The 14728-nt window shown below is 28.8% G+C and overlaps 1 protein-coding gene across 1 annotated transcript; it reads right to left on the reverse strand.

Annotated features, from left to right (window-relative positions):
* Nucleotides 1-5077: 5077 nt before the first annotated feature.
* On the reverse strand, nt 5078-9103 carry LOC137837943 (putative auxin efflux carrier component 1c). Its single transcript, XM_068647126.2, has 6 exons — nt 7212-9103; nt 6761-7007; nt 6561-6646; nt 5998-6155; nt 5597-5673; nt 5078-5487 (listed from the first exon to the last, which is right to left on the reverse strand). The coding sequence occupies exons 1-6, from the start codon at nt 8401-8403 to the stop codon at nt 5421-5423; spliced, it is 1827 nt and encodes a 608-aa protein (XP_068503227.1). The 5' UTR covers nt 8404-9103; the 3' UTR covers nt 5078-5420.
* Between the last annotated feature and the right edge of the window lie 5625 nt (nt 9104-14728).

Consider the following 14728-nt stretch of genomic DNA (forward strand, 5'->3'; position numbering starts at 1 on the left):
GTTCAAGTCAACCCATGTGTCTTTTACTCATTTCACACAACACTTTTCACATTAATTCATTTCAAATTTTTTTAGAAATAAAAAATTAAATAATGTTATGTTTATTAGATTTTAAGTCCAAGTTTGTTCTCACATCCAATGAAAATAACAAGAAAATAAAATTTTGCTTTGATTTCTCGTAAGTTTTCACGATAGACATCACTATGCAACTTGACATCTCAGTTAGACTGACACTTCTAGTAACAACAATCATTTGTCATCACATGAAAAAAGTATTTTATCATAATATTTAATATTTTTGTAGTGAATATTTAACACACAAAAAAAAGTAGTATATTATTGGGAAGAAATAATTTTGGTAATTGGTTGAAAGTAAGAAAGGCAATGAGAGGGGGTTTGACTTAATGGGATGGAATATATATTGAGGAGATATGGTTGGAGGGTGAAGCAAAGGGACAAAGACAATAATGCATTGAAAAATGAAGAATGAAGGATGAAGAGGTGACATGGTTATGTTATGGTTCCTCTCCTCCCTCAAACCCATGCTTTTCCCATCACACTCATCATCATCATAATTCTAAATCTTATTCCATTCAAACATGTGATGCTAAGTACTAAGTACTCCATTCCTCAAACATGCACCACCTTAACACCCACCAAGCCAAACCAACTCACCTCATTTCATTCATCAACACCATTCATCTCTCTTTCACATTCACTTGGATATGACACCTATCAAACTCCATCTATTTGCCCATTACCTTCCTCAAAAACAATACTTTGCATCAACTTCATTCATGTTATTATATATAAAAAAAACACCTATTGATTTTTCTTTTAGTTGATGAAGAATTGTTCTAATTTTAAAGTAATCTCAAGTTTGAGTTTTAATGTGTTTTTTTACTTGTAAAAAAATACAATGTATTTCGGTACGTTTAATATAGTCTGACATCGCTTAGGAGTCGAGGTCAATGATAGTTTATGTACTCATTCCTCCTCCAACTCACCGAAACGTTTTTTAAGGATAAAATCGTAACGGAACACCGACCTCCAATATAGACAATATCTTAAATGTGATGATTGATCCTAACAATACTATTTCTCGAACTTAAGGTTAAAACAGTATGCAATCAAACTGTTCCATTTAAGAAATACTCCAACTTGTATTGATAAACCATCAATCAAACCTTCACACTATACATGTATTTGTATTAAATATTTAAAAAGAAAATTATATGATATATATGTATTTAGAAAACTATTTTCTTTTTCTTTTGTATAACTTGTGCATGAATATGTGGTGAGAAATGTTAAGGTCATCTCTAAAACATGTTTTATTAAATAATTTAAAACATTGAAAAGCTAATTTAATACTAGTTTCATATCACGTGTTCATTTATTTTAAAAAATCTATAAACACTTATTTTAATATAGACAAGAAGAAAGAATCAGGAGGAGAGAAAAATAATTGATAACTTGAATTGAGTTGCATAAATGTACAGTTAATAGGTGATCTATTTCATATTCTGATTTTAGTTCTTCAATGTTTCTGAAATAAAATATTAATTGATAAAAAATTATACATTTACAAGAAAATTATTAAATATTAATCATGTTTAAAGATAAAAATAATAATAATGAATTACTATATTTAACTAAAGTAGATACTATTTTTAAAAATTAAAAATTTATTGTTATTTAAAATAATTTTAAATATTAATTTAATTTTATAAAATAATTTTTAAATTGGTATTTAAGTTAGTTACCAAAGTTTTAACTACTAATACTTTACATCTTAAATTAGTCTCTAAAATATTAATAGAGATTAATTTAGAATATAAAGTAGTTAGTAGTTAAAACTTAGATACCTAATGGTTAGATATTTATTTAAAAAATATTTTATAAATATTTATTACTATTAAAAACTATTTTAGATATACATAATTTTTTTAATTTACTAAATGAGTTTTAATTTAATTAATATAATAATTAATTATTTTGTTTTTTAAAATTAGTTTTTATTTAATGATTTTCTTATATCAACTTAATGTTAAATATTGAATATTGTAAATTTGTTAAATTGGTAAATTCTTTTAACTTCTCAAGACTTAAGTTTAAGCCCTTTATTAAGATTTAAAATAAATAAAAATTGGAATTTCTTTATATTGAATATGGTAACTTGATTAAATTAAATACTTTTTTTTTGAACAATGTGATAAGTACCTTTGAATGTATCCGTTAGTAATATGAATTAAAACTTTTGAATTGAAAATATTGTAACAGTAAGGGTATTATTTATTGATAATAATTAAGCAGCACTTATTAATGTTAACACGTACCTTTTTTCACATTTTCGGTCGCAATATTTATTAATTATTAGAAATGTCACGCTTTTGTTCAATGATTAAAAAAATAGCTTTTAGAATAAATGTGAAATGCAACTCAATCACATTTCTCCAAAATATTTTATTATTATTAAAAGAAAAAGGAAAACTTATTAAAGTAGTTATCAAAGTAAAACTTTTTCAATGATTAGAGAATATAATATGATATTTTGACAAAATGTACAAAATTAAGTCTTAAAATCAAGATTTGAAAAATGACATTACTTTAATTAGTGAATTAGCAAATTTTGCATTCCATTGGTAAGAGTAGAAGCCTTGTTTAATTAAAAGACAAAATTTACATTCTAAAATTAGTGTTATTTGGATTATAAACACACAATTTTAAAGCAAACTATATTTTGTAAATAATTACGAAAAAATTTAATTCTAACAAGTGAGCATACAAACAATATAGCTACTCTCTTATCGCTTATAGTATTGGATAATTCTGTTTTTGTTTATTACCACAAAAAAAAACTATAAAAATGCTTGTGAAATTGTAAATAAATATATCTTATATTAATCCTCTTATCTAAACTCATTTGCAGTACTTATTTATTTATTAATCGCAAAAGGGTATTTTTTCCTGTTTTTTAATTTTTTTAAGTAAATAATCAAATTAGCCTATTTTATAGTCGTATTAACCCTTCAAGTTTAGAAAATTTTAAATCAGTGTTTCAAAAAATTTCTTAACTTTTTTTTCAATATATGTTATTATATATATATATATATATATATATATATATATAAAGGGAAAATATAAAGTTTTTCGACCCATTTACAGATTCTTGTACGTAAAAAGAGGATAAATATTGCAATATGCAATACATTAATTAAAAAAAACTTTCAATACTACTAAAAAAATAATTAAATAACAACAAAATGTGAAAATAACAAATAATCAATTTAAATTAGATATTATTTAAAAAATTTAAAAAAATTATTGATATCTAAAATAATTTATATTATTAATAAAAATATTAATATTTAAATTAGATATCAAGATTTTAGTTACTAATATTTTAAATTTTATATTAATTTCTAAAACATTAATATATACTAATTTATAATATAAAGTAAATCATAGCTAAAACTTTAGTAGTTAATAGTTAGAGAACAATTTAAATATTACTTTCTCAATTTTTATTAATAATATAAATTATTTTAAATATTAATATCTTTTTAGTCTTAAAATTAATATTTAAAGTAATTTATATTATTAATAAAAATTGAAAAAATAGTATGTAAAATGATCTTTAACATAGTCAAATAATAACTAATTATTTTTACATCTAAAATTAATTGTTATTTAATAATTTTTTAGTAGTGAAAATTATAGAGTAAGAAAATCCATGTGATTAAGAAATAACAAGTCTTTGAAGTTCCATATTAAGGGAAACCATACCCTATTGACATTACCTTGTAGAAGTATAATAGGAACTAAAATAAGTAGAAATTGGTTGAAATATAATAAGTGAATTATGGTGGGTAGGGTTTGCTAGGGAACACCCCCACCTAGGCTTCCATTCTAGTTAAGAGGGTTCAAAAAGATGTCATGCAAAGGCATCAAACAGAAACGATCAGTGAAAAGGAAAGGGGTGACAAAAAGGCAATGTGTGTAGAGCTAAAAGAATATATAGATGAAGAAAGGAGGAAGAAGAAGAAGAAGAAGAGAGTGAGAGAGAGAGAGAGAAAGAAAGAAAGAAAAAAAAGAAGAGAAAGTTTGGATTGTGAATGTTGTCCCCCAATATTCCAAAGCTGTCCATATCACATCAAACCCCCTATCTTGTAACCATTCTAGGGGTCCCTTCTTTCTTCCACTACATCAATGTTTTTCATTAAAACCTTAACTTTCTTCCTCATTTTGTTAATCACCCATTTATCTACAATCAATTTACTATTCAAAAATAGCCTTTTAGTTAATTGAGCCTTCAAAACCCTCTTGAAAAAAAGTTGATGACTCTTACAAGCATTAAAATGAATGAAATTTAAATAAATATAGACTAGGTGAGACAAGAATTAAAGAAAGAGATAAGATAGAAATCTCACACTCCAACTTATTCTAAACTTTCAACAAAAATTATCCGTTATTCTTTATCCCAAAATCAAAAAAAAAATTCGACCGAACAATTTTTTATAAGAGAAACAATAAATAAATATGAATTAGTTAAGAGATTATTCAATCATTATTCAAGAATAAAAAAAAATAAGATAGAACACAAAAACTATCAGTTATTCTTTATCTTAAAATCAACCAAAGAAACTCTCGACCGAACAATTTTTTATAAAAAAAATAATAAATAAATATGAATTAGTTAAAGGATTATTCAAGAATTGAAGAAAAAGAGAAGATAGAACACACTCCAACTTATTCTAAACTCCCAAAATCTAACAAAGAAACTCACATTCACAACATGAAAAAACAAGTAATATCTCCCATATCTACAATCTTGTGGGATGATCTAATATTTTTTATATTATAAAATAAATTAGACCATGTAATTGGTTTGTTTTGGTTTAATAACTTTATTTTTATGAAAGTGTTTTTTTTTTTGCCTTGATTGAATGAACAAAATGCTAATTTTGAAGTGAATAGTGAAAGATAAAAGCAATAGTGAGTTTAATAGTATATTGGAAAAAATGATGATAGCACTATACCATTTTGAGGAACCAAGTTATGGCATGCTTGCTACTTTTTGTTGATTGGAATCCGAGGACATTATAATATAAAATTTAATTAACGAGACAATCATTTTGTAAATTAGCTACATCATGATTTTACATTAACTTTGACTAAGGAAGGAGAATTCATTGAAAAAGAAAACAAATACAAAATGAAGAAAGAAAGAAAGAAAGAAAAACTGATCCTGGGGTTCTTCCTATCCAATTCTCGTTATGCTTTTCTTCTAATAATGCTTTCTGTGATGACCCTTTTGTTTTTTGATGCAGAATAGGCCTGAAGAAACCAATCTTGCATTGCATGGATGATGATGATGGCACACGTGAATCTTCTGTATCATCCATCATTTCTTGCATTCACAACCCCATCAAAATGTAGTACACTAGAGTTATGGGCAACGCAATCAACATCCCAAAAATAACACTGCATTGAGTTAAAGAAGGTGCATTGGTTAGGATTAAAAGAGAAAGAAATTGAATGGAGGAAAAGGAATGGTGGGGAGAGAAAGTTCTTCTCAGATTTCAACACTCACGCTGTGCTCAGAATATCTGGATGTACATTATATTCCTTGGCAAAGACAAATGGGACAATTCCTTGGGGAAGAGCTGCCTATATTTTTTTTGACATTCAGGACAACAAACAAACATGTCAACTGCAGTTTCAAATCTTTCTTGTACAACAACAAACATCATATGAATTCTCACTCTCAGTACTAAGATCTCAATTTTCATAACATTCTACTATGAAACATTTCACTTGTTGTACCAGTAAAACCAAACTCAACCAATTAGACTTTAGTTTAAGAGTTTAACCAAAAGCACTTTTTATTTGGATGGCAATAAAATAGCATGTTAGTTCAAAATAAAGTAAATTTTGGAGGTTATCAATGAATGTTGTGGTATGCTGGGGAGCAGAAGAGAGAGAGAGAGAGACCTGAACAATGGCAACGTGTAGGAGAACACCTTTGAGTCCAACAGCAATGGAAGCAGCTGCCATGACAGCTGGACCTGTAAGGAATCTCACAGCCATGGCAAAAGCTGCTATGGAATTTCCACATGCTATGATCCTCGGTTGCAAAGCCATGAAGAGACCTGTCATTGGTAGGAAAAGCAAAGCATGCCCATCAGTATCACCACCATTCTCAGTCAATCAACCCTTTGTGATGAATGACCTTTCATCATCACCACCACCACCAACCCCACATCATCACAAACTTGGCAAAAAGTGATCTTAAAAGAGTGATAAAGGAGCCAACACATTATCATAACATTATACTGTTTGCTTTTTCTCTAGCTATCACGCCTCCTTGCTTGCTTAATAATAATCATTAACATCAAAGTAAACAACAGGAACATGGAATCAGAAAAGATTTTCTGCCTTTTCTTTTTCTTTTTTCTCTCTCTCAGGCAAAGCAAAGATGATGTCAGAAGAAAGAACAAGTAAATTTCTGAGCTAAAATATATTTTGTAAGGTAACAGGGAGAGAATTGTCCTGACCAAGACTGAACATGGCCATGCCAAGCCCTGCATCTGACAGTATGGAGATAGACTTTGCTATTATGGCAGGCATCTCAACATTCCACCTGCAAGGAGCAACACAACACTCAACCACAATCATTCGAAATGGAAAAGGCAAAACAAACAAGAATGAGTGGTACCAACAACAAAATATGAAATGTGAAAGAGATTTTCCCTACCTGAATGAAACAAGAGACCAAGTGAGGCCAATTAGACTAGAGTATGTGTTGGGGTTTCTGATGAGTTTCCTCCACACCATAATCAATATAAGTCTTGTCATCACACTTGCAGGAGGCATGGTTTTTGGCTTCCCATCTCCAACTTTCTCACCCTCATGCTGATTCATCTCCCTCTCCATTCCTCTATTCCCAAAACTGAACTCATCTTTCTCTAGGTAGTCCTCCTGAGTATCTCTATGATTCTCCACTGATTACAAAACATCACAAGGAAACTCCCACATATGAAAAGGAACCAAATAAACAAACAAACAAATAAAAGACTAATAATACTGTGTTTGGTTCCACGTTTAATTAGTAGCTAGCAGTTGTAACTTGCACATGCTAAACGTGATTTCTAAACATGTATCAAGTTAAGACTTATAAATCCATCTGGGAATGAAAAAAAAAAAACCTTTTCCTGGAGAAACAGTCAATTTGACTTCTTTCTGATCATGACCTCCATACTCATGGCCACCAAACACATCAGAAACAGGTGAAGCGCTTGAACTCCAAACAAACATGTGAAGGTCCCTATTCCCATCCTCAGGCTTCAGCTGAGCCTGCCCATTAGGCTTCTTGGCATTAGCAGCATTAGCATTAGCATTAGCAGCAGCAACACTTTTGGAGCCATTAGAGGGAGAGAACATGCCAGGGTTTGGTGCAGGGTAGTGTCCAGTTCCACCGGCATGGTAATGAAACTTTGGCTTCCCACTATCTTCATCATAGTTAGAAGGCCTTGGAGTTGGCCCTCTTGAAGCTGAAAGGCCATAAACATCCGAGGCTCCAAAGTTGGAGTTCCTGCCACCAGCAGCCATCATTGAGTAGAAGTCTGTGTGGTTGAAGCTAGACCCTCTTGGTGTTGGGTTCCTAGAAGACTGCAAAGAGTATATCTCTGCATTTGTGAGGTTAGAAGGGCGTGGAGTGGTGGAAGAAAGACCCTGAGACCTTCTAGAGAAGATGTCTGATCTTGAGGCATTGGATTTCCTCACAGTGACATGGAGTTTCCCATCTTCTTTGATCTCAGCTTCAGTCTCAAGTGGTTGTCTTCCATCCAATGACATGACATCAGAGTCCACATGGATGGAGACAATGGAGCCAGCAGTGTCAGGGAACTGCTCAGAGATTAGCATTCTGGCACCCCTGAACTCAAACATGAACAGCATCAAGGTGTACCAAATGATGCACTGAAGGACCACAATTTGCACCATGAGACTCCCAGAGAACTCCCCATACATCCCTTTGAGCAAAGGGATGCCCATGACCAAAGTGTTGGGGAGGGTGGAGAGGGAGAACAAGGTTATGGTCCACTCCAAGCACCCCTTTTTGGTGAAGTTGCTCCAGATTGCCAGAAGAACTAGTAGTATGATCTTCTGAAGTGTGTCAGCAGCTAGGAACCTAAGGTTCATCTTGTAAGGGTTGTTGGATGCTATGAAGTGGAAGGAAAGAAGAGGCACTGCAAAGAGTGCCACAAAACGGTTGATGCCTGAACATTGGTCAGGGGAGAAAATCTTCCACCACTTAACTGAGCCATAGGCTAGTATCATAGCCACATAGAGTGGCACCATTGCAGTCATGACATGGTAGAAGTCTACTAAGGTGATCATTTTGTGGGTTGTGAAGTGTGAGAAAGGTAGCAGAAGTGAGGAAAGAGAGTGGAGGAATATATAAGGAAGTTGAGGTGGGAGGTTTGGGAGAAGTAGAGTTGTAGTTGGTGGTGATGATGATGATGAAAATTGAAAAGATATATAGGGATGTGGAAGAGCATGTGTTTTTGGGGCAGTGAGTGAGTGGGTGGTAATATGCAGCAGAAAACAGCAAATATATTTTTCAGCTTTGAGAGCTGCAAGCAAGGTTGCACTTGCAGTCCCCAAAGCACAAGGCAGAGTGGGGGGGTATTGTTGCCTTTTTATTTCTTATATTTTTTTTGCTTTGCCACTTTGTTTGTTGTTTTGCTTTTTGTTTTGAAGTGTGTTTGGTTTGGTTTGGATTTGGTTTTTGAGAAGAGATGATGGAGGGTATTTGATGGCTTTGGAAACTTGTGTGGGGGTGTGCCTCTCTCCCTACCTTCTATTCTATGGGTCCTAAAATTGTCACAAAAAGCTTAGGAAAAGCATTTTGGGTTGAGGTGGGGATGTCTCCAAGTACTTGTTTTCAGGACTGCTTTAAGCTTTGTAAAGGGACTCTTTCTCTCTGGATCCACCCTTTCTTTATCATCCCTCTCTAAAACCAAACTCCATTTTTCAAATTCTCCTCTTTAATCATAATTCTACTTCTTCACCAAACCATTCTCAGCACACTATCACTGTTCAATAATTATGTCTACCTCAATATTTATCTCTGTTGAAAGAATCAAATCTCCTGTTTATTCCCTTTTCTTTCTTTTCCTACCTTCTCAGTAACAACAGTTCTAGGGAAAAAGGCTAAAAAAAACTCCACTGTTATTTACTCCGATGCAAAATTATGTTACTGTTTTCAATAGATCAATATAGTTTCACATCACTCAGAAGTTAACAACATTAAACGATTTACTCCACTGTTATTTACTCCGATGCAAAAAAATATTACTATTTTCAATATATCAATATAATCTCACATAGCTAAGAAGTTAACGAAATTAACACCTTAAAAAAAGTTATATACATGTTCTCTTTTAATCCATAACATTGACCATACTTCATTATTAACCCTAATGATCCTATATGTGATTATTAAAAGTAAATATTATTTTTTAACCTTCAGTGAACAAGTATTGAAGCAAGTTTTGAGCCATAAAAGTTTTACTTTGGACTTGAAAGTTAAATATAAAATAAATGATTTTTTTTTTATTTGGGTGGAATTTTAAAAAAAAATATCTTTGAGCAAATTAGGAATCTTCATGAACCCTGTTTTTTTTTTCTTTGGAAAATTTAATGTTGGGTAATTCATAATTATAGCATTTTGCCATCAATGTTTTCCTTGAAGAAAAGGATGAAGATGGTGAAAGCAAAATTGTTGTCCCCCTCATGCGCATGGTAAAAGATGTACTCATTTTTATAGAATACGGAAACCAAAGTGTTTCTATGAAATTAATGTATTTGCAATGTTTGAAATTTGGAATTAAAAAATATATATTTCATTAAACGAGCTCTACTAATAGAAAACACTTGTAATTTTCAAAATAAATATTATAAAAAACAGCAATTTTTAATTACATTAATTTGTTATTTGTTGATAGTCTAAATTTTCTTGCAAAAATTCTAATTGATTCGTTTTGTTATTTGTTATTTAATTGCATCAAACAAATTTTCTGAAATTGATTCGTTTTGAAACTGGTATTTACAAATATTTCAGTGTTTTTATATTCATTATTTAATAAATATGTTGATTTGATTCTAATAATTATTGACATGCTATTTGTGACACTATTATGTGACATTTAAAACATCAAACTAGAGTATTCCTAATATTGGGAATTGCTTTAGGATATGCAATTATTGTTTAAAGTAACTCAAGTGAAATAAAAGATCATAATTTGTTTAACTTGCTACCTGTATTATTCTCTATTGTGATTAAGTTTAAATCATATCTTAAGAATAAAAATTTAACTTTAACTCAATTTTATACGATTTGTTTTTGTAAAATAAGGTTTATGTTTTTTTATGAGTTAGGAATGTCTCGTCTTCAATGTAACTCAATACAAGAAAATCATGAAATAGAAAGAAAAAATAATTAGTTGCTATAGTAACTAAATTAGAAACCATTTTAGAGACTAAAAAAAAATTGATTTTAAAATTAGTTTCTATTATTGTTAAATGGTTTCTAAATTGGTATCTAATTAGCAACTACAGTTTTTGCTACCAAATTTATAATCTAAATAATTGGTAGTCAAAATCTTGGTTGCTAATTAGATACCAATTTAGAAACTATTTAACCATTACAGAAACTAATTTAGAAACCAATTTTTTTTTTTAGTTTCTAAACTGGTCTCTAATTTAGTTACCATAACAACTAATTATTTTTTGTTTCTAAAATTAGTTTCTATTTCATGATTTTCTTGTAGTGACTCTTACATTTTAGTGTCTTTGATGTTAGTTTCTGGTAGATCTCGGTATTCAATTTTCAGTTAAAGTGTAAGAATATCTATAAAAGTCATCTGAGAGTGTAAAACATATGTTTAAGTGACCTTCTTTAGATTGTCGAGATGTTATCAACCCAGATAGTTGAGATATTATTTTGTTTCCATATATAACATCGTCTCGTTAATATATCATACATTGCTCAGACCATATGTCATACATTCTTCAGAGCATATCGACAATATATAATATCGAATATATTCATTTATATATTATGAAATTGTTTTATATTATATCTTTAACATTATATATTATGAAGATCAAATCAGTGGTTAGAGAAGCATTTCAGAAAAGAGTGAGATGGGAAAGTGGTGGATGAAAGAAAGATAAGGCCATGGATGAGTTGAGAAGAGTGAAGGGAACAGAAAACAGAAGACAAATAGAAGAGATGAAGAGAGTTTAAAACATCACGTGGACACATGTTGTCCTTTTCCTAACTATATCTAATGAGGTTTCCATTTCCAAGAGCTTCGGGTTCATTTTGTTAGGTGGATAATATCAATAAACCACTCTACAATCCTACCTTTTTAAATTAAATAATATAAAACCATCTTATTTAATTTAATATTCATTTTTGTCCTCATGCCTTTCTTTTTTCATAGGTAATTATATATAAAATTTATAAGTGTTAGGTTGATACATATATTTTAACTGTGTGTTCCATGTTCTTGGAGAAAGAAGAAAGAATCTACAATTTTATTGTGTGGAAAGTGGGTGAAGAGATGTCACTCCAAATTGATTGATTCTACAAGATGAATTGTTGTGCTATTCATAAACTAGAGTTACATTGGTTAAAGGACAAATTTAAACATTAAAGTTCATGCATTTAATTAAAATCAAGGAATGTTCATATTCATAAAATGCTCACATTCATAGAACAAGAAATTGAATCAACTTCCAATGACTTTTGATTTTGGTGAAATTATAACACTGCTTATTTATAGAACATTGACAAGATTCAAGCTTAAAAAAATTTAGGGTTAAATATGCTATTTTATCCCTCTACTTCTTTTAAGTGAAATTAATTTTATTTTTAGTTCAAATTTTAAATATCGTAAAATTAGTTTCTCTTTTAGTTTAAATTTTAGATATAGTAAATATTTATAATAAAAAAATTATTGAAATTGATTTTTATAAAAAAAAATTCATATATTCCACAGTCATAACATTATAACATTCACGTCATCAGTCATAAATCAATTTGAAATATTATAAAATGTTACATTTTAATTATATTGTAACATTTTAGTCAATACTAAAAATCGATTTGTCACTTAAAAATAAATCATTTTAATTATTCTTTTATTATAAATATTTGAAAAGTCTAAAATTTAGAATAAAAATGAAAAACAATAATTTCATCTTGGTTATTCTTGTGGTCATTATATGTGCAACAAAATTTATCCTTTTAGACTTCGAAAAAAATATAAATTCTGATGATAAAGTTGAAATAAATATTTATTAGAAATTACTAAACACAAAACTGAAGAAAAAGAAAAATATTCCATAAACATGAAGAGAAATACTTAAAAAACATGCATTAACAAACTGTTTATCTTTCTACATATCACATTATCCTTACAAATATATTCTAAAGTAGTATAGATAAAACATCATTTGTAAAAAATTAATAATTAATTAAACGATAAGATGTATAAAAATATGCACATGGTAAAGAAATAAAAATTGAAATATGGTAGAAAGTTAAAGAAAAGGTTGAGAGTTCCATTGGGAGTTGTTTACTTGAACCAATAAAGCTGTCAACACTTAACCGAAATGTGGTAATAATTTTATTACAGAGAGTACAAAACATTTGTTGTAAAATGCATGCATTTGCGTGGCTTCTGTTTGTAATCAAATGGTAAAATATGAACAAGAATCTGCAAATTGCAGAACCTTGAAACCACAAAAAACTCATTCTTACTTCTGCTATGGAATCCTATACCTCACGCAATAATGCTTAGTTTACCCCTTCAAACTCTCCAACCAATGAGATCACATACTTTCCATAAATTCCACTAATCATCTTCTTCAATTTTTTAAAGTTCAACGTGTAAGAATCTCGTATGGATTAAAGATAAAACTATTTTACTTTTTATTTTTCTTTATCTCTAAAAGAAAATGTGATTAACTTCGAAGGTTTAGGGTTTAGTGTTTAGTATATCACCAGAAATTCTTAACAAACAAGGTTAACATAGTAGTTAGTTCTCCTCGAAGACATCAAAAAACATCCAACCAACTTAAATGTTTTAACAGTTTTTAATCGAATGTATACAAATCAGGAGTTTTAGACACCGATCCGAGAAGGAGATAAAAATATTTAATAATATTCATCTTATAAACTGGTCTTATAAAAGTAATCTAGATTTAAAGTTTACTTCTTAATATAATGTTATATTGTTATCAAATCGCTATCAGACTATTTATAAATATATAATATGATACACAATATTTTATTTTATAAGATATAAAATTTATCTTATAAATCGATTTTATAAGATTGGTGTAAGGTTAAATCCTTCCAACTTTCAAATTTTGAATTTTTTTAGTGTTTTATTTGAAAAAAATCTAAACCATTTGATAAATAGTTCAAAAGATAGAAAATAAAAAAAAAGTGTAGTGAAATCGGAGTTTGTGAGGTTAGTTTGAAGAAAGTGACAAAGGTTTTATTTTTTGAAGATATGAAAGTAATGAGAGAAGTGATGCATTTGTGAAATGATAATGTTTTTTAAGTACGGAAAGTGTTTGGGAGAGAATATTGGTCTGAAGCAGCATTTGCAGAGTTACCATCATTGTGTTTCATGGCCTTTCCCCAAACCATCATCACAGTAAAAATAAATAAATAAATAAAAATAAACAATAATCAAATTTAAAAATAAAAAATATTTTCTTTCATACTCATTCTAACCCTTTTCATTAACATCTTAATGTGAATTGAGTGATTAAAATCTTTATTTAAAAAATATTATGTACTTTAATGTTTTACTTATAGTTGAACGTTGATAGTATTTTTTTAGTGAAATTTGCACTAAAACTATTGCTAAAAAAAATATAAAAAATACAAAACAATAAAGAAGGAAAATTAGTCTAACTTGGTATGAATTAAATGTCTTAAATTCATGTACAAAATGTGTTTATTAAAGTTAGTTGAAATAATAATTGTTTAGGTCAATTTCATAGACTAATAATGAGTATAACTTGAAATTGTAGGAAAGTAGATTTGAAAGTTTGTGTTGGAACAAAAATGGCAAAAAATGAGAACAAGAAATGATCATAAATTCATAGTAAAATGCATAATTGGTTGTAAAAGGAAAATGTTACCAATAAACTTTGGCAATCTTTTCACAAGTGTTGGAAACAAAATGAAGTAACATTAACTAAAACAAACTAATTATATTACTATTAAAATAATAATAATTAGCCATCATCATTCTCATTGGTATGGTGCATATTAGGGTCTAAGTGTCCTTAAACTTTTGACCCATTTATTATTATTCTCCTTAACAATGACACAAAATTAAGACAACAAAAGGGTGTTAACAAAATAATAAATTTTCTCTTTTCATCTTCTAAATAAGTAAATTATCATGCCTTTTCTAAGTTGATAACAAAATATTAGACACCGTATATGTTTTTCTTTATAACAATAAAATATTTATTTAATTTTTTTATTCAATTTACTAAAAAAATTAAACAATAATCAAATTTTAAAATAAAAAATATATTATATTAATTAAATTATATATTATTTTATAAATTAAATAATTACTGATATTTAAAATACTTTATACTATTAATAAAAAATTATAAAAAA

The sequence above is a fragment of the Phaseolus vulgaris genome, chromosome 4 (assembly GCF_051622355.1).
Source record: "Phaseolus vulgaris cultivar YP4 chromosome 4, ASM5162235v1, whole genome shotgun sequence".
Taxonomy (NCBI): Eukaryota; Viridiplantae; Streptophyta; class Magnoliopsida; order Fabales; family Fabaceae; genus Phaseolus; species Phaseolus vulgaris.

Excerpts from the sequence above, each read along its gene's own strand:
- LOC137837943 (XM_068647126.2), bottom strand. The coding sequence starts at position 8,403 with ATGATCACCTTAGTAGACTTCTACCATGTCATGACTGCAATGGTGCCA. Across the intron at positions 6,647-6,760 it reads TGGTCTCTTGTTTCATTCAG|GTGGAATGTTGAGATGCCTG; the intron begins GTAGGGAAAATC and ends TGCTCCTTGCAG. Across the intron at positions 5,488-5,596 it reads CCAGATATTCTGAGCACAGC|TGTTATTTTTGGGATGTTGA; the intron begins GTGAGTGTTGAA and ends AACTCAATGCAG.